The sequence below is a fragment of the Pagrus major genome, chromosome 7, assembly GCF_040436345.1.
Source record: "Pagrus major chromosome 7, Pma_NU_1.0".
Lineage (NCBI taxonomy): Eukaryota > Metazoa > Chordata > Actinopteri > Spariformes > Sparidae > Pagrus > Pagrus major.
Genome location: NC_133221.1, coordinates 4,601,883 through 4,624,686, shown reverse-complemented (window position 1 = coordinate 4,624,686; position 22,804 = coordinate 4,601,883). Strand labels below are relative to the sequence as shown.

General features: G+C 42.6%; 1 protein-coding gene across 3 annotated transcripts in view; it reads right to left on the bottom strand.

Moving 5' to 3' along the window:
- The window catches only part of spryd3 (SPRY domain containing 3), a 50,778-nt gene that overhangs the window by 10,610 nt on the left and 17,364 nt on the right, over positions 1–22,804 (bottom strand). For all 3 annotated transcript variants that reach the window (XM_073470184.1, XM_073470183.1, XM_073470182.1), the window contains exons 7-8: positions 18,210–18,359; positions 5,881–5,938 (exon numbers count right to left, since the gene is read on the bottom strand). In XM_073470184.1, coding sequence (XP_073326285.1) covers positions 5,881–5,938; positions 18,210–18,359 — 208 coding nt within the window. The remainder of the gene's footprint in view (positions 1–5,880; positions 5,939–18,209; positions 18,360–22,804) is intronic.

Sequence of the window (22,804 nt, the reverse complement as noted above, 5' to 3'; positions counted from 1 at the left end):
AGGTGTGACAAACTGCAATGGTTGAATCAGTCATATTTTTATAAGGCTGAAATGATTTGTGGGTTAAATAATTTTTTGATCAACAGAACATAAATGAATGACCGGAAATGTTGATAATCAATATAAGTTATTAATTAGGTAAGAGTGCAACACATTCTCCATTTACTGCTTCTCAAACGTGAGGCCTCGCGGGTAACGTCTGTCTTATGTTTCACTGTGAATCAGTTTGGACAAGAACACAAAGTTGTAGCCGTGACAGCACAAAGTAGTAGATGATGCTTCAAATATGGATGCTGCTGCAAAGAATCTACAAATTCTTTAATGCACAGTATTTAATTTCTGCCACCAGGGGGCTCTCAACCAAAACAAAACAAGAGCGAGTAAGGTGCACAGCTAGACCTTTTGGAGGAATAAAAACCCGGAGTCACATCAGATTCTGCTCTGATCCGAAGGCGTTGACCGACGGGAGGAGAGCTCAGAGATTAGTTTATCTTCACTCCCATTTATCAACCTGACTGCAGCAGTGATCCGCGGAGGTGACCTCAACTGTCGGGTGTCGGGGAAACGTACTTTACAGAGAGGAGAGGGGTAAAAATAAGAGAGAGAACCAGAGTTTTTGATGAGTGCTGAGTTCATTGAGAGTTTGACCTGAATTCCAACACAAAAACTTAGTTTACAGCTAATGTACAGGAAAGTAATCTGGCTGTTTTGGGTGAAAAAAGCACTGTGAATTTGAGTGAGAACACACTCAACATTTCTATTTAACAACCAGCATTGCTGATGAAAATCTATCTGACGTGACTCCCCCCCCTTCGCCACTCCAGCTGTCCGGCAGTGCTGCGCCGCGCTGCAACTCAAAACGCAGCCGGTGGATGTTGACGGACGAGGGAGCACGGAGCAAAACCGCAGCGGAGTCGTTCTGCAACGCTCATGCAACCAGTGGAATCCTGGAGTCAGGCACAAATGTTCATAGACAAGGTAATGTTGTTTTAAAGATCAAATCATGTAACGTTTAGTCTTGTTCCCCTGACTTCCTTCCTCACGCTCTCGACTCTCTTGTGAAATATTGTCCAGATGGATGGATAACCAAAAACATAATGCATCCAACCACGACTATCTCCGACACAGATGCATAAAGAAGGACAATATCTAGGCAGCATATGTCGGGTTATCCTGACTACTATGGTTCCCTTCCAAGACAAGTAAAACAAACTTTTCAAGTCTAATAAATTTCCCAGAAGACATTATTGAAAAAAAAGTGCTAAATTATAAAATGTTCTGCACAGTAATCATTCAAGTAATCTTAGTTATAGTGAAACACATTTTGTCCTGCAGTTTTTGAAAATCCGTTTTACTTTATGAGCGTACAATAATCTGCCTGTTGCTTTTCTCAAGTGTGCTTTGGTGCTTGAAAAGATTGGAAATCGAGATTCAGGAAGCAGGCTCAATTTGGAGCTAGGCTGTGGCGGAAAATGTTAAAATTTGTGTTGGAGACCAGAGAGTTTAAAATTAGCACAGAGGTGTTGACCATGGTTTGGCTCCGACGCTGGTGAGAGTGTACGGAGCAGAATACGGGTGATAGTGTTAATGGGAACGCCAAGATCATAAACTGAGGCAGCTGTTGGAGAAGCCGACAAAGTTAGCTACTGTGACCGCCACCAGGTGCTGGATCCGAAGGTGATCCGAGCAGCAACAAGAAGGTAGAAAACTGGAGCCGAGTGTGGGGGTTTGGAGCCGAGCCCACAGGAGGAGAGGGCAGAGAACCTGACTGAGAGCAGCTGGGAACAAGAAAACAGGCTTTCTCGTAACATGAGAGTTTGTCTGGAAAGAACTGGGCTTCCCTGCCCGGGGAACAATGACTTCACAGACTCCTAAAACATGAAAAATTAAAAATAAATATTGATTCCATGATTTCACCGACTCACACACACACACACACACACGAGAGTTTGTACGTGTTCCTGAGCATTTACTATATATTCAATTTGCAGCTGTCGAGTGTTGAGCTGTTGATATATAATATACAATATACTTCCTGACCCCATTTGTCAGTGAGACCCCAACTTAAAAAAGTATATGAACAATAAATCTAATTGATCTCCGGTTACAGCTCCCCCAGAATGATGAGTAAAGCCTGAGTGGAGACTCTGTGGTTATGTGATGGTGGTAAGGTTACTGGCTTGACTCTAGGATGAATGGTGGCGATGACGTGATCAAAAGACAAATAATCTGCAGCTATAACTTTTATTGTTTTCATTAGGTAACCACAGAACAAACATAAGGTCCTGTCAGAGGGATACAGCACAGGATGCCTCCGTCTTTACTCTGGAGCTCCAGTAGTGTCTCTGTGAAAGGTCTAATAAACAGTCCAGATTCAGATTGTTGCTTTTCTTTGTCTTAATGTGAGGATAAACAGAATATTTCCTGTTTTTTTTCCACAGTTGAAGGGAAAATACACGCAATATGATATCATCACTACGGGTTTTCTGGAAATTGTGGTCGACATCTTTCACAAGATGATATAGACTACAGGATTAATTGAAATAATAAGTAGAAATCATCTTTTGTGATGGGTTGATCATAGTGTGAAACACTGGATGTAGACTGTTGTTAAAAATCCCTGTCTCTAAGGGAAACAACAACAACCTCAGAGCTCGCAACCTACACACTGAAAACTGCAAGTTACCCTAAAGGCTCATTTATGCACAACGCTAGATATGCATACAGATGTCCATATTTCTACACATTTTGTTAAAGCTTACAGATACGAACGAACGGAGCAGTACCGCTTGGTAGTCGTGCGGGGCAGTGTAGCAGTTTTGCCAATAGCTCAAGGGAGACAGGACCTCAAGACAAGAGGAAGAAGTCTTTAAAGATGGCTGAACTTTTTGAGGACAGGTTATGCAAGTTGGTAAGAAGTTTTAAACATCCGTGAGATGTTACTTTGCCCGGGCACAAACAGCTGGGAGGTGATTGGGGCGGTGGCGAAGGAAAAGTGGTGGTCCGTGCAAGACTGAATCGACTTGACCGATTTGAGCGGCGCCCTCTTGTGGTTGTATGGCTTAACATCCTGTCTTTAAAAAGGTCGACGTTTCAGACACAGGAGATTTTGTGAAGGTCTTTTGCGATAAATTAATCAATGCAAAGGTGGAAAGTGTGTACAAGAATGACTCTTTTCATTGTAATTAACCGATATGAAACATCTTGAGCTGCAGCTGTTACTTTCTTTCTTGTGGTGACATCCACACACAGGCTCTTTTCAAAGTATTTGATGCGTTTTCCACACTCTTTGTGCCGCTAAGTGCTATAGAGACTGTGTCATCCAAGTCCATTTTTGTCCCATTAGGTAAGACGGTAAAATGATCCCCCTATACAACATGTTGGTGTTGAATATTTGTTTTTGTAGAACCTGAGCTGGAATCAGATTAGACCCCGTCACTGATACAGAGCACAGAAGTAAGAATGAGCCCTATTATCTCAGGTTGGCTGGGTGGTGATGGATGGATGGAGGTGGCGGTGGTGGTAGGGCATAACCTTCAGCTGCGGGTGTTGAGTCATAGCACGTGTGAGTCACTGATGGGGGGTTTGAAGGGGGGGTGACAGGGTTAATGAGGCTTGCTGAGGAGCACTCACTGGTTGGATGGCTGGTTGCTCATGATAGGTCCCACAGGGGCCCACAGGGACTCGCAGCGCCCCACGGCCCATTAACTTGCGGAGCCAACCCGAGCCAACACACAGGATGGAGGTCCGCGCTGGGCCCGCTCCCAACACAAACACTCAGGTAACACCAGCGCAGGCCAACGAACTCTCAAACTATATACAAGCTATACAAAAGGAGCAGCGGTATGGTTGACAGGATGCGTGTATATGACTGGAATACACCCGGAGTAAAAATCACAGACTTTAAAGTCAATAACACACATCACATGTAATCCAGGTCAACACTGGTCGCGTGTCCAACACAATGTACCGTAAACCAGCGTGGAGGAGGAGAACTCAGAAGTCAAACTGTTGATGCAAAGTATAAATAAGTAAAGAAATAATGCTGCACTGAATCATTATGTAATTTATGTATTTGCCTCCAGGCTGCATAATATAACTTAGAAAAACCATCTGCAGCCACTGACAGCTAATGATAAAAACATTACAAACAGTCACAGTGCGTTAAGGAACAGCATGGAGCACGATAAAAATATAAGCAGTCTGTAGAAGTTTAACGCCTGCCAAGAAAATCCTGGCAGACATTTGCCCCTTTAGATACTGAGGTCAAATACAAAAACCAACCATAAAAGTTAATAAACAGAGGTACCACGTGCAACAGAAACACCTCTTCACAGCATTCTTGGCTCACAGCGAGCAGGAAAACCAAGGTAACAAAGCTAAAGTCATTCCTTCTTTAAGTAATTTCTGCTGTGGTTATATGACCTGGGGTATATTATACTGTGTATACATTGAGTTTCTGTCAGTCTGCCAAAGAGCGTCCGCGTGCAGTTCACGAGGCTGCTGCGCTGCTTAGAGAAAGTCTTGGATGCATGGAGGAGGACGAGGAGGAGAGGCATGAAGAAGAGGCCCTCACTGTTGATATTAAGTAGCTGGATCACAGCCTCACCTTAGGGAAGGCAAACCTCATGCGCACAGCGTGGAAAACCACATACATCATTTTAGTCTCTAACAAATAAGATTAATGGGAGCTGTGCTGGGGCGCGCACATTTCTGTGGTGTTCGACGGACAGCAGCCAAGCCAGGCGGACCGCAGCACTAGACCTGTGGGACTGGCATGGTGAGCCCCTGTGAATGACTGGTCTCGTCTGTCACTCAGCGATGAGGCATCAGCAGGACGCACAGCATCAACTGTTATTATTATAATTAATGTATCTGAAGCATAAATGGAATCGGCTGAGGGATACCGGGATTTAGGACCAGAAAACATCGACTAGAAACACGACTGGAATGTGCAGAGTGAACAAGAAAATGTGTTTTGATGGCTGATTGGAGGTCAGCTGGAAGAAAAGTACACAAACCTTCCTCTATAAATGAAATCAAACACATTTCCTGGTGGAAAAACATACGACAGAAAGTGACATTTGTGGCGTGTGAATCACTCAGAGCGAGAGCAGCTGAAAATCCCCCTGCGAGAGAGATTAACAATGGGACGCTTCAGACCAAGATACTGCAGATAAAAGGCAGCTAGATCCTAACCGCTTCGGTCTGATAAGGACTAACAAGATCTTGACTGTGACAGTGGATTGTCAGATAAAGAGGCAGCTACCTAATGTAGCTTGTACGCTGTAATAACAACCACCTACCTAGCTGCCGCTGTTCTCATATCACGGCAGCTAGCGTTTGATAGCTAATCTCTTAGCACTGATAGTGAGGGGTGCTGAGGCCTGGAATGGGAGCTGTGGGGGTTTAGTGCAGATGCCCGTAAAGATAATGTTCACAAGCCTGTCGTCGCAAACAACCAAGACTGAGCGTGTGTGTGTAAGCATAAGAAGATAAAGATAACTAAATTATTTTTTTCAAGCCATGTAGAGAGACATATTTAGAGAGAGGGAGGGAGAGAGATGGAGATATGATCCTTCTCCTCTTTCTGATGCTGTCACTGTATGTTTTTATCTGTTTTTGTCCCTTTTATCTGCCCACAATCCTCCTTGATCTCTGTTTGTGCAAGGCACCTTGACTTCCAGCTGAGACGGTGCCCTGTGATGTTTGTATCTAAAAAGGCAGCAGATACAGTAGATGCTTTAGAGGAAGTTTATCACAAGACTACAGAGGAAATTCCAAACCACCTTCTTTTTAAGAAATACAGAACGACGGACAGAGAAAGCGAAAGAGAAATAAGGCTAAAAAAAAAAAAAAAAAGGGTGTTTGAAATCTCACCTGCATGGTACGCCACTGAACCTCGGCTCCATCCCGGGTGTCTGTTCCTGGGGTAGTCCTGCACAGACACAAACAGCGACACAGGTCACACAACACACGTTTTGGGGGTCCACCACTTGATGTTTTGGACTACAGGTACTTTAATGGTTAAAAATGGCCTCCAAATATCTGCCCATTGCAGTGGACACCATGCACGACAGGGTTAAATGCAGACTATCGCTTTTACGACACACCGCTTCATCACAAGGAGAAATCCAAAGTCTGTCAATCAACTCTGAATTACAGAGTAGAGAGCCAGTAGCAGTTTTACATTGTTTCCCTGCACACTGACCAGCACAGGTTGAATTAATATTATTTTATTCTTTCACCAACATTAACAGGTTAATGAGAGGATTCCTTTCCATTTCGGATATCTGTCAGCTTCAGCTAACTTCTCTCCGAGCTGAGGATGTGTGTTTGTCTCCCTCCTCATCTGTCTCCACGTACAGTATGTATGCCTTTCTTCAGGGTTTCACCATGCCAACAGAAATAACTAGAGGGCCAACTTTTGGATAAGATCTGAGCATGACTCAGAGGTAATTACCAGAGATTTTTTATCTGTTTTCTAGGCTGCACCTCCATTACTGTAGAAACACATTACCGAACGAGAGAGAGGAAGGAGGAGGAGGGCAGTGACATTATGCTCCTTCCATCTTCAAAATGCTTTACTTTTCACACACACACACACACTGGTAAACTCTTGTCACTGAATTTCTTTTATGCTAGTATTAAAAAGGTGTAATCTGTAAAATATGGCCATAATTCAAAAAGTACCTCCAAAACATAGAGGGAGCATATTATCAAATTAACAGGCAACTGCTGCTAGCTATCCTTGGCTGTAGCCGTGGAGCGAGTGGAGAGTTTACCCCTACCGAGACCACAGATAACTGGGAGGTCACCATGGGCGACGGGGCCCAACTCTACTGGATTTGGCAGCATGACGTGAGAGTAAACACGGGACAGAAAACAGCCTCCCAGCGGCGATACAGCGGCAATACAGCGGCTCTAACTTCAGTGACGACAAGACATGGCAGGCGGGGACAGAGAGTCGGACATCATTAGTAATAAAAACAGCATGCAGACCTGGAATATTTTCACTTCGTACTCTGGGAATCGAGGATTTATTTCAACCAAAGCAGAGGTGATTGTGGAAAAGACAAACCACCACGAGTTTAAAGGAAGTGTGCTTAACGATGAGTTAATGAGGCAATTAAGCTCGTCTCAGTTCGGTAAGTAGAAGTAAGAGTATTTAATTTCTTGACAATTCATCACAGGGGCTCTCGGACTATTGCCTCTGGTCAGTACAAAGTGGTATTATGAGACAGGACGGGTCAGGGCTAGCTGGTTAGCATCGTTTTAAACTAAAAATTCTGGCCACATCTTACATACTGCGCCTTTCACAGACAAAAAAAAAAGGCAACCGAAAGACTTTCACTTTGTCTCAGGTCAAAGAAATTCCGAATTATGACCAGGATTGCAGGAAAAAAGGGAGAAAAAGTCAGCCTTTGGCGAGTCACAGTAAGGGGAAAAGTTATTTCATCCAAACAAAAGAACGGCCAATGATGACTGATGTAGACACCGAAGAGACAATACATCACTCAACTAGAATTACTGCCTGGCGGTTGTACAACTCTGCTAACCAGTCAAGATGCAGTTTACATGCATGTCTGCCCAGAATCATAGTATATGAGGTAAAGACTTCGAAGGAATTTAATTTAAAAAAAAGGTATTAACTGTTATTCTTATTTTAGGTGAAATGGAAGTTATCACTACACTGACATGTTTGATTCCAGCAAATAATTTCCAGTGAGCAAAACGGTCAAATTCCTTGTATGTGTTCATGTTTGGCCAATACAGCTGATTCTGATAGAACACACACATGTCGGACCTGGCAGCACAGACGATCTCTCCACAGTTTCAAAGGGGAACACCCAAGTTTAGTGTCATCAATTCAGTATCGACCCGAATACAAAATATGGTCACAATTTCCCCTTTCTGTTCCTGAGTTGACAACTGGTGTTTTTTGCAGAGTGTCATGATGTCACAGTGAAGTTGACCTTCTAGATATTATGATACTATTTAATCCTATCAGACATGTGTTTGAAACATTGTCACAGGTAGTCAGTAGTGAGTTATGGACAAAAACATGTAGTACGAGGTCACAGTGACCTTTGGCCAATATTTGGTTTGCTCTGGTTCCTGGAGATATTGTGTTCACAAGAATGGGAGGGACAGACAGACGGGTGGAGGGAGGGACAACCCAAATACATAATTCTTCCCACCAAGCTGCCGCCAGCGTGGAGGCATAAAGACAAAAAATGGGCAGATGTAATTATGATTGTTAGCACCTGTGTGGAGCAGAGAAATGAGTAATGGGGACAACGCAGACAGGCAGACTTGGTCGGGCCAGGCAGACAGAGTGCAGCATTTGAGGACAAGACATCAGGGAAACATCAACGATCCTGTCTGACAACCCCATTGGGGCTTGAGGAACAGGAAATGGAAATGGATGGGGGGAAAGTGAGAGAGAGAGAGAGAGAGAGAGAGAGAGGGAGAAGAGGACGGAGTGAGACATCAGCAGAGGAAGACAGAGAGACATGGAGGAATGCAGCTACTGCTCCAAGCCTGAAAACCCTTGATCCGCCAAGTCTGCTCCTCTTCCCCCTCGTCTCAACCACAAGCCGGAGGATTCCTCTGGCTGACTGGCATGTGGGCTGCATCTCCACGAGGAGGAGAGGAGCGTCTGGGTGTTTGCTCCCTGATTGATGATCCACAGACTCTGATCTGATCAGACATTTTGAGGAACTGAAATAAGACAACATTAGGGACGACTGCACAAATAGCGGGCGGATTTATGGTGCTTTAATGTAAACCGCAGACTTGGGTCTGATAAATGGATCAACTCTTAAATGCCTGTTTTCATAGCCGTCTTCTTGGTAATTGTTGTGTCCATCATCTCCAATTCAAAACATCTACTCAGTGAGCTCTTTTCAACAAATAAACATAGTGGGTTAGTGAGGAAACTGAAGCAGCACACCCTTCTCTGCACACAGAGAATGAGGCTTTACAGTAATCCAGCACTACGGTATCTCCTGTTTAGTAATGAGGAGCAGGACGAGACTTAGGAAGTGAACTAAAATACTCAGTTTGGGAGCAGCCGGCCAACGAAAATAAAGCCAAGTGACGCCTTTTGCTTATAATCGACAAGCTAAGTGATTCTCTGACAACTCAGGAGTTACATCCCGTAGTCTGGCCAGCGTGCTGCTGTCAGCCTCAGGGCTCGATGGCTAGGCTGAGAGCAGGGTGGTTTCATAGAGCAGCCACGGAGAGGATAAAGTTGGACTTTTTGGCTCACTGTCATGGGTTGGCAAGCAAATCCACGATCACTCTCAGAGCAGACTGAGCCTCTTCCACTAGTGTGTAGAATAATCTCCCAAACAGGAGCTACATCGCAAGCTTATTGTTTGGCTATCCACCCTGTAACGTCACTGTTTTGGTTCAAAGGGCAGCCACTAGGCTTGCCGCTGTAGTTGATGTTGCCTGTTTTACAGTGTTCAAGCATACACAATTACACATTTTGACCATAACTCCCAACGTCGCTTAGCTTCTTGTTTTTAAATCAAGAGTTAGTCGAACGATGAACACAATTATAACTGAAGGTGTCCGCTACATGCAGCAGCGTCACTGAACACGTTGCGTTTCCTGTGACTAGCCTACTTCAAAATAAAAGTCAACACGTATTTCACCAGTTAAATGCTTTTAATGTGAAGCTGCAGCAGCCGGAAATGTTCGGTTTGCATTTGCAGTAAACTGCACTGAAAAAAATCCTGTTGTGAATATTACCACCAGTGTTGTCACAAGCTTATTAGCCCGTGGGAGCATTTGGTTATCGTGGCAGCAAACTGACGATCGCTGCTGTACACGATCCCTGAAGGTGGGACGGCGCAATTTAACAGCAGCATTTGTTTTAGAACAGAAATACCACCATGATATCTTTATTTAGCGTTTCGTGTGGTAGATAAAGGCAGAACATTTTTAGACGGGCTGTCTAAGTACCTGAAAAAACAAGTTAACAGTGTAAAAATAAGATTTTAATCTTCAGACTCTTCTCTGACTGAATATAATGGGTTTTTTGTTTCTGCCCATAAATTGTGCAAAGCAGATCGTATCATTTTGTGGGACTGGGAGCAGGTTTTCCTCAGATAAAAGAAACATTCCAGCCGATTGTGGTCTTGAAATGACAACGGCTAATGTTGTGATTTTTTGTTTTTCAATCAGTGGTGGCGCCACAAGATCATACTTACACTCCTTCTCTATCAACATATGAAGGAATGTATTTAAGACAGAGAACACCATGTTAACCAGCTGGTCCGCTCGCACACATACAATAAGCTTTCAGAACCACGGTCACTACAACAGTTGGCCTGCAGAAGCTATCTGACAAATGCAAGCTGCATCTAAGAATAACAAATACTGCACAGTGGAGCAAAGGCCTGCAATATCAGATCCACAGCTGCTACACCGGTGTCATCAGAGCAGCCTGCATTTCCACACGGTGGCAGAGTAAACAAGTCTGAAAGAGTAAGAGCGGAAAGGTGCGGGCCGAGCGGGGAACCATGTGGAACAGATACCCATCATCTTCAGCAGTTATCACAGAGCTGTCTAAAAATATAACTTGAGTTTAAGCAATGAGTTACAACGGATGCGAGTGTATGGGTGTGTGCGTGTGCTTGTAGGGAGGGAAAGTAGCGCATTTTTGTTTTGTACGTGCCCACACAACCTCCCCTATAGGGGTTGGGCAGAGACTGTGTAGGAAAACTAATGCAGGTCTGTTTGTTTAACCTCATGTCATCGGGCTAAGACCTAGCTCTTCACACGATAACAACAACCGTCTGACATTAGCTGATGATCTGACTGGAGTGAGGAGAACAACAGCATATCTGTGCGTATCTGTCGGGGCATGTTCATCACTTTTTATGGATGTGAGTGAATATGCAAACTTCTTGATACAAAGACATAAAACTGCTAAATCACTAGGTTTGTTCTGTTCTGGATGTTTGGCAGAACTGGTGATTGGACAAAGTTCACACAGTGTTGAGCGCAGCAGCGTCTGATTCATACAAGTTTTTGTCCAAATGTGTCCTGACAACAAATCTTCTGTTTGGGATCTGCCAAATTTCCTTTTATATACCTTTTGGCAGTCGCTCGAGTACTATCATTACATTTCGACTGCAGGAAACCTATGTCCTGTGTTGATTCAAAATACAGCCTAGCTCTCTCTTTGTCTCACAGCCAAACAAATGGTGTGTGAAACCGGATGAAAAACAACCGCGCTACCAACCATATGTACGCTGCACATTCATGGAGACCCCTATCTTTAGGGGAATAAGAGAGGAAACAAGTTCATGTCAAGTCTAGGAATTGCAGTGGGGTTCAAAAAAGATCTTCGATTGCAAAAACAACACATTAACGTTACATTCAAAGCATTCAAACTTATCACATTACACAATTTCCTCCAACTTCTTCAGGAAATTTGATTTAAACGTATTTACTTTCCCTTTATTTGGCATCTTTGCATTGGGAGAAGTGTGCAGCCGTGTTGGCGGCTCTGTGGGGCTTCACTTCTGCCAAATTTCCCTTAATCTACCTGCTTTTCAACTGCAGGAACCCGGGTCCAAATTTTGATTTAAACACAGCTTAGGTTCCTGCCCCACTTCCAAAAAACTGCTTGCTTCAGAGCCGACACTCTCCCGTGGTCGAGGAACTATTGGGGATGTTTTTGCAGGACTGGTCAAACATGAGCCTCGAGACTGTTACGAAACAATATCAATAATAGCTTCTGGGAAGGGAATCTCATTGAATGTCGAATACTCTCGGCCACTTGGGGGGGAGCAGAAACAAGTTTTGAACACAACATGTCATCTTTTATGCTGATATGCCAAACGATTTTTCCCTCACTCTCTTTTAGCTCTCTTTCTGGTCTCTTCCACCTCCTGAGGGTAATATCTGGCTCTTTAGTTCACAGGCTAGCTGCTAACTGTGTCTGTCATTTGTTTGGTGCAGCACTGATAGTGTACAGTCAAGTTTTTCACGATGAAAATGACAGTGAGAATAAACCAGTTCTGCACGTTGTGGTTTGTCCAAGTGGAGTTGCTGTACCGAGCTGTCCAAGAGGGATTTGCTTGCGCATGCGCTGATTAGATCAGGTAGTATCAGACGCTTTAAAGCAAGAATTGTTTTAGCTTTTTGCAGATAAATTCGCCGGCAGACTCCCTGCACTCTTCCACCCCAAGACAAAGTGACAGGAAAATGCAGTACAGATACGTCAACATACGCTAACATTAGTTTAGAAACTGTGTCTCCATTACACAGTTCGACCGACTGACCTTTGCCGACCCAAGAGCCACGCTAGCAAGGCTGTTTCCACTTCTGCACATCTGTTTTCCAGCATTCATCACAGAAGCACAACAAATTGGATCCTGAGGAGTCTGAAGGTGTTGACTTGTGTGCAATAACTGCATCCTGAATCACTTGGCTGTTTTCTAATTTGTATAATCTTCGGTTCTTAATTGAAAACACAAAATGTAATGTGAGTCTTTAATTTAAACTCCAGATAGTTTCTGTGGTCTTCAACGAAGGATTTTTTAAAATTATCAATCAATTAACAGATGTTTTTTTTTTTTGATTAATCAGTTAATCGTTCTGTATGTAAAATGTCAGCAAATAATGAAAATGTATGTTCGGATTTCCCACCGAGGTGACGACTTCAAATGTCTTACTTTGTCCCACTAAAGGTCCAAAACCCAAAGATACTCAGTTTAATGTCACGTATGACTAAGATAATCATCAAAATCAAACATTTGAGGAGTTGAAAGCGGCACATTTTTGGCATTCTTTGCTAAAAAAATGACAAAAATATTGTTATAAGATTGTCAGAATAGCTGCCAATCGACAAAGAATACTTGACCAAATCGTTGCAGTTCAAAATTAGGTTACACCGAGGAGCACACTGACCGCCGTTTTTGCGCTGTGTGTTTTTCAGCTTCCAGATTAGAGGCACAACAAGAGCAGCAGTGAAAACCGGTTAGTAGGACTGCTGCGTCACAGGAGGAAGAGGAGGAGAGCTGTTCCCAGGACCCGGTCTCAGGGCAAACCAGGACAGAGGAAACGCTTCCATTCCAACCTCCTGAGCAGTTTGAGCCGTTTTATGTCTTGTTTGTGTGTGAGAGTGCACCGTGGTACGTTTGTGTGTTTGGCTTTATGACTGTGTTTATGTGCGTGAACAGAGAGTGAGTCAATATATTAAATCAGCTACAGAACAACAGTTTCATTCAGACCCCGATGTCAGCTGAACCACATCTGTCCCTTCAGTCCTCCATCACACGGATGACACCTATCCATCCATCTTCCCATATTCAGCCCTCCTCCTTCTTCCCCTCCACATCCTCCCACAGCGTTATTCTCTTTTTCGTAGGTTTTTTGGGGTTTGTTTGTTTTTCAGGACATGAGGGTTTTCCTGCTTTTTTTCCTGTGTTTTTCATATTCTGAATAGCTTCCTTGATTTTTCTACCTCCCAAACTTTTCACCTTGCTGCCCCACCTCCTCGACCCCCCTCACTCCCATCTATCAGCCACACTCCTCCACCCCATAACTAAGCACGAGATCTCTCTTTGTCCCACAGCCTAGCAACCGGTGTGTGTACCGGATGAAAAACAACCGCGCTACCAAGCGTATGCATGCTGTACATTCATGGAGACCCTTATCTTCAGAGGAATGAGAGAGGAAGTGAGAGGTCATGTCAGGTCTAGAAATTGCAACGGGGGTCAAAACAGATCTTAGATTATAAAAACACACACAAACAACGCATTTACCTTACGCACAAAGCATTCACACTTATCGCATAACACAAATTCCTCAGACTTCCCTGTTGGACAGGAAACTGGCAACAGTGGCTTTGGGGATTCAAAAATTTACTTCCACCTTTTTTAAACCAGCTAATTTGATTTTAACATGTCGACTTTCCCTTTATTTGGCATCTTTGCGTTGGGAGTGTGCAGACGTGTACTTGGGTGTTTTGAGTCAAACGCTAACATCTGCATGCTAATATTCTTACGCTGACAATGTCGACATGCTGATGTTTATAATGTTTATCATGTACCCCATCCTAGTGATAGCACGTTAGCATGCTAACATTTGCTAATAAGCACTAAACAACAGGAGCTGATGGGAGTTAGGGGGATGTGCAATTAGTCGCAATTCGTTTTGTTACCCTGAACATGTTTTCTTGTCGATAAATGTTATTTGTTAACTTTTATTAGGTAGTTGTTGTCATGATTTGTAGGATAATGTGTAATGTGTAATTTCTCTCTCCCAGTATGCTGTCAGCTGTATGTTTTATAAAGTTGCCCAAAAAAACGCACCTCGCGTTTTGGACTATTTCACCACCGATTCATTTTCACAACAGAAGGTGAGGCGTGTGTGTACAAACAACCAGGTGCACCTACAAGCTTGTATGAAACAGAATAAGTGGGTCTACATTAAATATGAGAGGTGGCAGCACAATCTCTTTCGTTCTCTGTGTTACAGCGAGAGCAGGTTGTCCACTAGTCAAGGGACCGTGGATGGCACCCTGAAAATGGGTCCCCAAATATTCTACGGCAAACAAACAAATATACTATTTGTCGGAAACACTGGTCATTGAAATGAGTCGTTGGGTAAAATCCTGAATGGAAATGTCGATAGTTTTGCAGATCTATGGTCATAAACCAAATTATTGGACTAATAGAATTTTTACCATGTGATGCCGCTGGAGGGAGAAGTCAGGGAGTTACAAAGGTTAATTCAATTCATCTTAATGGGGACATGAATGTCTGTACCAAATTTAATGGCAATCCAATAACTGTCAAGGCGTTTAACTCAAGACGTTAATGTCTGTGCAAAACTTTGGTGTCAATCCACGATGTAGAGATGCTTCACCGGATAACTGAATCCTCGTAGAGCTTTTGGTGCTAAATGAAAAATCAGTGATCAGCAAGCAAGGGAACATGATTGTCTGTACCAATATTTGCTGTGATATTTCAGTTATGAGCGACCATGGGTGCCATGCCAAGAATTAAAATGTGTTATTTTTCTTGAGACATGACCGGTTACTGTGGATGTAAAGACGGGAAGACGGAGCAAGTCAGCATCAGGGGAGAAAGAGATTTGTAAAAAAAAAATGAAGGAAATTGAGTCGAGACTGAAGTCAGCAGCCACAACATACAGAAAGCGAGACGCAGACGGACAGACGGGGCAGAATATGGCAGTCTGCGGGGCATTAACGAGTGGATTTGTGTTCATGTTCAGGCCTTCTTTCTGACCACAGGATGCTTTGTGAAAAAGACCAGCATGCAAAACTTGCATCTGCTGTTGAGTAAACAGTCATTACCCAAGCCATTCAATTTGCTGCTTTATCACCTCTCCTGGACTTAAGCTTAATGTCTTTATAATGAAACCCAGATGCAGAGAGAAAAAGCAGTGGAGCAAAGAGAAAGGAGAGGAGAACTCTGAGGAGGTAATGGGACTGGAGTTATCACCGCTCAACGTCTTCCTCACCCGTGGGACCTCGTCTGCATGTGCTTAACTGAGAGCATGTGTGTACGCATGAAGCCTAAATTTACAGAAGAAAATTCAAATATAATGGATGTAGATTTGGAGTATACGGTAATTGAGGCTTTAAAGCACAACTATTATTATTATTTTCTATTATATATTTATAATGTTACGACGACGGATGTATTAAACTTAACCAAGGCTTTAGATAATTAGGTAAATATAGGAAAAAGTAATCCCTGTGAGCAAAGAGCTCAGGTTTCAGACTGCTAGGAGTATAACATTTCAAGTAATTTTTTTCCTACTTTCTCGACAACCAGACGACATTTCATAGTCGGCTCAGTTCTTGGTCATCTGCTCCCAGGAAGTACAAGGATGCATCCATCCGCCCACTCAGTCTGTGTGGTTTTTTTCCGTCCCGAGGTGATTTGCAGCGGCTCTGACCAGGACTCTGAACTCAATCGTACTTTTTTTGAGAAAATATTTTCTGGTTTCACTCTGATCTGCTCCGGCTGCTCTGCGTGACCTCGCTTTGATTTGCAGAGTTTCTGTTGGATAGAAAGCTTAACTTGTTGCTTAAAGTAACCGCTAACTGCTGCTTAATGTCTCGCAGTCCAAGCAGAGTCAGCTAGCCAATAGGACCACTAGCTGTAGCTGCTAACTGAGCTAACTAGCCAAGTAAATCTGTCTGTCCATCAGGAAACTTCTTAAATCATGGAGTTACTTTTTCCTTGAAATAAGATCCAATTTCACCAAAATAAGTAAATAAAGTTATGAATAAGGCTCAGCAGTATATAGATATTATATTGTTATCGTGTTATGAGACTATCGTGTATCATGTATCTCTTAATATTTTGTAACTTTTATGTCATTTCAACTGTTACTCGACATAACTGAAATGCTTCGCTATATTAATTCTTACGTGCCAAACTAGCTGCTAGGCATAAATCATGCAAATGAATGACATGGTGACGTAGTGTGATGTCACAAAGTCACAAAATTATAGACGGGACTACTGACGAGGCGTTTCAGGAGCAGCGTTTTCTGTGGGAGAGAGGAGCTCTCATTGGTGTGGACTCGAGACCTTTTACATGCATAAGAACGTTTATAAAAAAAACATTATTCTATGGGGGGTTTAAACTCACAACATATCTATGAAGATGGTAAAACTACAGGCATTATTGATTAACTGTTGTGTCTTATTGCTTCAACATCATTTATACTCTAATGAGACCATCCACATGAAGGATGTTCAGATTTTAACATTTACAAATATTCCACGACTACATGGATGAGATGTAAGCCAATAAGTAGGGCGCATACATACAGTGCAAGTATATTTCTCCTCCTCGGCCTCCCCTCTCTCTATGGCTCTCTTTGTCTTAATAATTCAGTGACCTGTGCATTCCTCTTTTCCTGTTTAATATAAATTGCCTCTGAGACCTTGAAGGATGTTGTACAAGTTTCATCTTTTATTTTTGTTATTAAAAGGAGCAGAGTTTTGACCCTGGGAGAGACAGTGCTGGCAGCTCTCCACAGGCCTTGGCTCCGGCAGTCACTAATATTTCACGCTCATAACACTTTCGAGGCTAAAACCTACAGGGTGTAAAACACTCACAAATCATGAACCCATTCTGTCGAAGAAATAGTTCCCGAGTCAGAAGAATAATGTAATGTAAAAAAATGTAATGCAAATAGGTTCTGTGAGAGAATCCATCTATCTGAAAGCAGCAGGCATTTATACAAGTTTAATCCTGTCCTTTATAAGCTTAGTAAGCAGATTTCAAAACAGCTCTCGTGTAACTGCTGCAAGATCCTAAACTAATACTGCTTACGCTCTGTATATCCTTGCATCTGTGCATTGTAACGTGTTGATGTATCATCCCCTCGTTCTAGTTACTTGGTGCATCTCGTAACGTGTATCAGCCTCGCTCGGTGCCCAAACATCACGTTGTCTGTCTCATTCTTCAAAGCAGAGCTGCAGTGTTAATGCAGAAATGGGAACCGCATGTGCATTCTTTGGAAAAAGAAATAAGGGCTCAAATGAGAGGTGTTAAAAATTTCTCTAATTGTATTTTCCTCTGGGGGTGTTTCATCTACCCAAAGTAGGCCATTAGATCCAAAGAGAACTGCTAAGCTGCTGCATAATGAGAAAGAAAATAAAGCTCATGACAGTACCACAATGTTTACAACTCGTCTCGTCTATTTCACTAAGTTTCTGTCCTCTCAAAAGAGGCTTTATAGGCTTATACACTCATCATCTTTTCTACATATACTGCAGTTTACAAGTATGTGGTTTTTATTACCTTTGAAATTTAATTTTTAAATTAAATAAAGAGTGCTGCAGCTCTTCCATTACGACAAGCTTCCAACATTCTCAAGACAGGGCCTGAGGTACATTTTGTACATACCAATTACCGTCCTTATTACCAATTCAGGTTATTGTCAAAGTTTTCCGTCATTAGCACGTCTTCAGCTCAACAACTTGTTGAACCAAGGGGACTAGAGAGGGGAACGCATTAGAAAGCAGTATGTCAGCCAATAGAAGGCCTACAGTCCATATCCCTCGAGTACATTGAGCTATACTGCCTGATAAATAACAGTATGGAAAAATGGGGGAAAAGGGCCAAATGCAAAAAACTGTGCAGTGTAGGTTTGTGTTAACTTGTCAAAAGTTGTTCTTTTCTTAGAAAGCTCACCCTTCTTGCCAGGCCCAGGGCGATGTAGCACTTCTCTCCAGCATCAACGATCTCCAATTCATAGTAGTGGCAGCGGGTGGTGAGTGGCTGGCGGGCCTGGGCCAAACCCACGTCCATGATGCTCTTTCCTTTTCCAACGTACTCCAAGAGCTGAGGAAGGGGATAAACAGAGGAGGCACGAAAGAAGGACGGGAGTTAATATGTTCAGAGATAAATAATAAAAAAAGGGACTAATTAAACACAAACATGTTCAAATAGACGCTTAATCCTACCCTTGTTATTGCCCAATAAACTCCAACAGTGAGGCTTAATCACCCTTCAACAGATAATGAAGATCAATATTGCCGATGATGACATGTTCTTGGTCAAGTTTTTAAAAATACAACATTGTCCGTGCTGACGGTAAAGGCTGACGGTGGGACGACACATCGTACAAACTTGTTTGTTTGAAGCATTCGTTTCAGCCTTAATTTTCTCAGTAAACTTAGTTACTGCTATTATTCAATTATCCTGACTTTCATTGTTTCAGCTTTATTTTATTTGGTTATTTAGGTGACGCAGTAAGCAGTAATCTAAGTGTTTGTTAGTGGTAAGCGGCAGATCATGCTTGGGCAGGATCCTCGGCCCGCCGTTGTTCCAGAGTGGAGCGACTTAACCGCACAACCTGCTTTTGCAAGTGTGTCCTAAGTGAGTGGGCACCGTGACAGACTGACACTTCCAAAACCCAGTCAAACCCTCGCTGCACCACCCATGGCGAGCATCCTACAAGTATCAACAACCACTTGAGATTTACATGTACAGTTCCCGACGATAATGCAATTACTTTCAGGTCTATTTTGGTCTTAGGCATCTAAAACAGGTGAGGATGGGTGGGTACAGGTGAGTAGGTGGGCAGCTAGGCAACCACAAAGCCTTTAGGCTGAGCAGAGTTTCCATGCCCTGAGTGCATGTGTGTGTGTGTGTGTGTGTGTGTGTGTGTGTGTGTGTGTGTGTGTGTGTGTGTGTGTGAATGTGTGAGCGTGTGCACAAATGCAGAATACGCCCCCGGCTTGAAAGGCTAGGATGACAGACAAGGAGGGGGTGGACAAAATTACTTCTGTATTAAGCTTTTGTGTTTGCGTGTGTGTGTTTTCCACTAGCCAGCCACTTGAAGGACACACCTGGTGGGAACAGCTATTCAACATCGAAAAAGTCAAGTGTCTCAATTAACTCGTACCATTTTCCCTTTTTGTTTTTCTGTGTTGCTTGGAGATGCATCAAACTGAAAATACCTCAGAAATGTAGCTGAGGCTCTGAAAATGTTTAATTTCCGTTTCTGGGCTTAACGACCGAGAACAGTACTCGCACAGTTCACGATGTACAGCAACAAGAATCCTTTGTTACAGAGATTAAAAAAATATAACCAACCAAATTTTCTTCTTGTGAAAAACTGCGTAAGTTCAGGACTGCTTTAACGGCACCAAACACAAATGCATGTTAAGCAATTACTGTCTTTGTGTCCATATTGAACAATTACAATGAGCTATTTCTTATTTTATGCTGTATTGAAACATATTTCTAGGTTTTATTCTTCAAACTAGGACAGAAAAAAGCATCTGCTGCCTAGTTTGACGTTTTATAGCTGCAGAACAGCAGCCAAGATCGATACAGAGTGAGCGGCGTTTTCCCTCTTAGGTTTTATTCTTCAAAAGCGTTCATTAATGCAGAAGAGAAAAAGAAAAATGTAAACCTAAATGTAAGTTATTAACATAAGAAATATTATAAGGTCACCCGTCCATCCGATGACCTCTACTGAATGTCATTCCTGTAAATGATTCTTGATCTTTCCTCCGAATATTGAAGGTCCTGGTTCAAAACTAAAACGTTGACAAGCTTAAATTATGGATATGATATTGATGAAAGCCTAATTAGGAAGTTCCCACTCTTCCACTTACAATTTTACAGTAGTTTGCCATCCAGTTACTCACAGAATTAACATTAATTAGCGACTTTTTATATACTATATGACCTACCAACAACCACCTTTGTCATTTTAAGCACTCTTTGTGGTCTGCCTGTCTTTTTTACCAGCATCCAGAAGCAGCTAAACTGCAGGATTATGATGGAGAACTCACTGGAAATATTTAATAACCTAAACTCAAACCCCTCAAAGATGCAGGCAGACCACATGAGGTGATCACACCATATGAAGAACAGTGCGTATATTGAGTTGGATTACAGGAATATTAAACTAGAGCCTGTGTCTACGGTTACATAATTCCAGCAGCTACTGGTTGTCAGTCTGGTTGCATAAAGACTGCAGAACTACTCTGACAATTTCAACAGCAAGGAAAAACGCTGGCAGAGCGGGGCAGCAATTATCTAACAATTACGCTGTTAAACTAAAGTCATTCTGTGATTCTATAAAGTTTTGTACAAGATGTCTGTTCATTACATCCATCTGAAAACTGCAGGTTATTCACCAGAAGGAAAGTGAGTGCCAACTTCTCCCCAGTGTACCATTGCAGAGCGCTGTTGCTAAGTGTTTTTACAGTAATACAGACAAAGAAAATCTCTTTGCATTCCTAGAAACCAAACCCCATTCCTTTATAGTTTCTTTGTTCGACTGATTAATTGATCACATGGATGACAGTATTAACCTCCACCTTATTTGTTGCAGACTGCCCTTTTGTGTGCACTCGTGTCTCCTTAACCTGCTGCACTTTCATGCCTGGACAACTACTCGTCTTTGGGGAGAGGAGGAAAGAGTTTCGGCGTGATGAGCACTCAGTCACACCTTTTTTTTTTTTTTTTTGCTTCTTTGCTGCTGAGTAATAGAAGGAGGAGAAGAGACAAGAGGGCAGAAAAGGGAGACGTAGCCTTGAGCAAAGCATGCCTCACTGAGATAGCTGACAATCTCTCTCCCTCTTTCTCTTTCACTCACTTCTTCAATTCTGAGTGGTGAGAATTGTGATGTGCAAGGCCGTGTTTTGTTGAGCTGCTGCCTGGGAAACAGATGTAACGCCCAGAGAGTGGTCCTGCCAGGTTCCTGTCACACCTAATGGGGGAACTTAAAAGAAAGGTGAAGCTGAAATTAAGACATTACTTTTTTATGTGGCGCACAGATATGTGGTGATTAAACATCATATAACAGATGTTAAATAATGACCTTTGTCTTTACTGCAATTACGTTTTCATCATTCTTATTTCATTTTGTTTGCTTCTTTGTGCATTTCTAAATCGTTTTCCTCATTTTCTGTTCACTTGGTGGTCTTTGTAAAAGCGTCTTCTTCCCCTCTTCTATCATCTCATTGTCCTGCATATTTCTTCTTCACTGTCATTCTTTCTCTCAAAAAAACATCAGTTCAATTTATAAAAACCACAATCTGGACATTAAATGTGAATGATCTGGGCCACATGTGCCACTTTAATTTGGAAAGTGAGCTGGCCTTGTCCTTGTCCAGAGGCTGTGATTCCCTGCTCTAATTCATCTCTCACTTGGGTTGGATGCCCTCCAGTAGCTAAATCTGACTTGTCCATCAGTCATTTTTCTGTGCATGAGCCAACCAAGATGAATATCCTCATGGACTGAAAACCACCATCATAATGCCGAAGCTGGTTACAGCCACTCTGTCATTGCTGCTTTTTTTTTAATGAGCTTGTAGCCAACAGGTGATGTTTTGTACTGAATGCATCCACTGGTGCTAAACGGTGTTAAAATTACTCTACCTAAACCATGTCATGACTTTGTTTATACTACCATGAAACACACTACATTAACTCGTTTTTACGAGTTATAAATCACCTGAACAAAACCGCTACAACTCACTACCGCCTAGTCATTAAAACCTCAGATAATTGCTCGCATGTTCGACCTTGACAGCAGGTTCAAAAGCTCCACACCATATTTGCAGTACATTCCTATATATGAACAAACGTTTACTCTAAATACAGTACATTCAAATCCAATCACTCACTCTTTACGGAGCTTGAACAACTTTCTTGTTCAAGCATGTAATGTGTCGTGCCAATTGATTGCGGTGGGACTAACCTTATATAACCAGAGCAGGAAGTTCAAAGAGACACATGAAACAATATGCAAAATCAAAACACAACCTGTATTTACCATAGCGCCGACACAAGTGAAGCAGTTATGTTAGCATAAGATGATACTGGCTGGGATCCATGCAGCATGCCTTACAGCAGAAGCCCTCCTGCAGAAACACTGTCTTTAAAGTTCTGCAAGACTGCGAGTGACTTCACATAGTGACCGTATGCGGTATTACACACCAGCAATAACATTTGAGCTCTGGGCAACCGTCAAAAGTAATTTCACTAAACAACACCCAAAAAGAATAGACACACGTCTTCACTTTGCAGGTTTAATCAATCAATCGTCCCTCTGAGATTTCAGTTGAAACCTGTGAGAACCGAGGAACCGCATTGTTGCCCTTCACTGACACCTCATCACTCGCTGGCCAAGTGCAGCTTTTCATCACCTTTTAATACACTCCATTTATTTTTCACCATTACAACTGCTGGGAGGAGGATTCCCAAATTAATTTACTGCTCCAAATCCAGCCATTGCCACCAGTGCTGATTAATTTATACAAAGT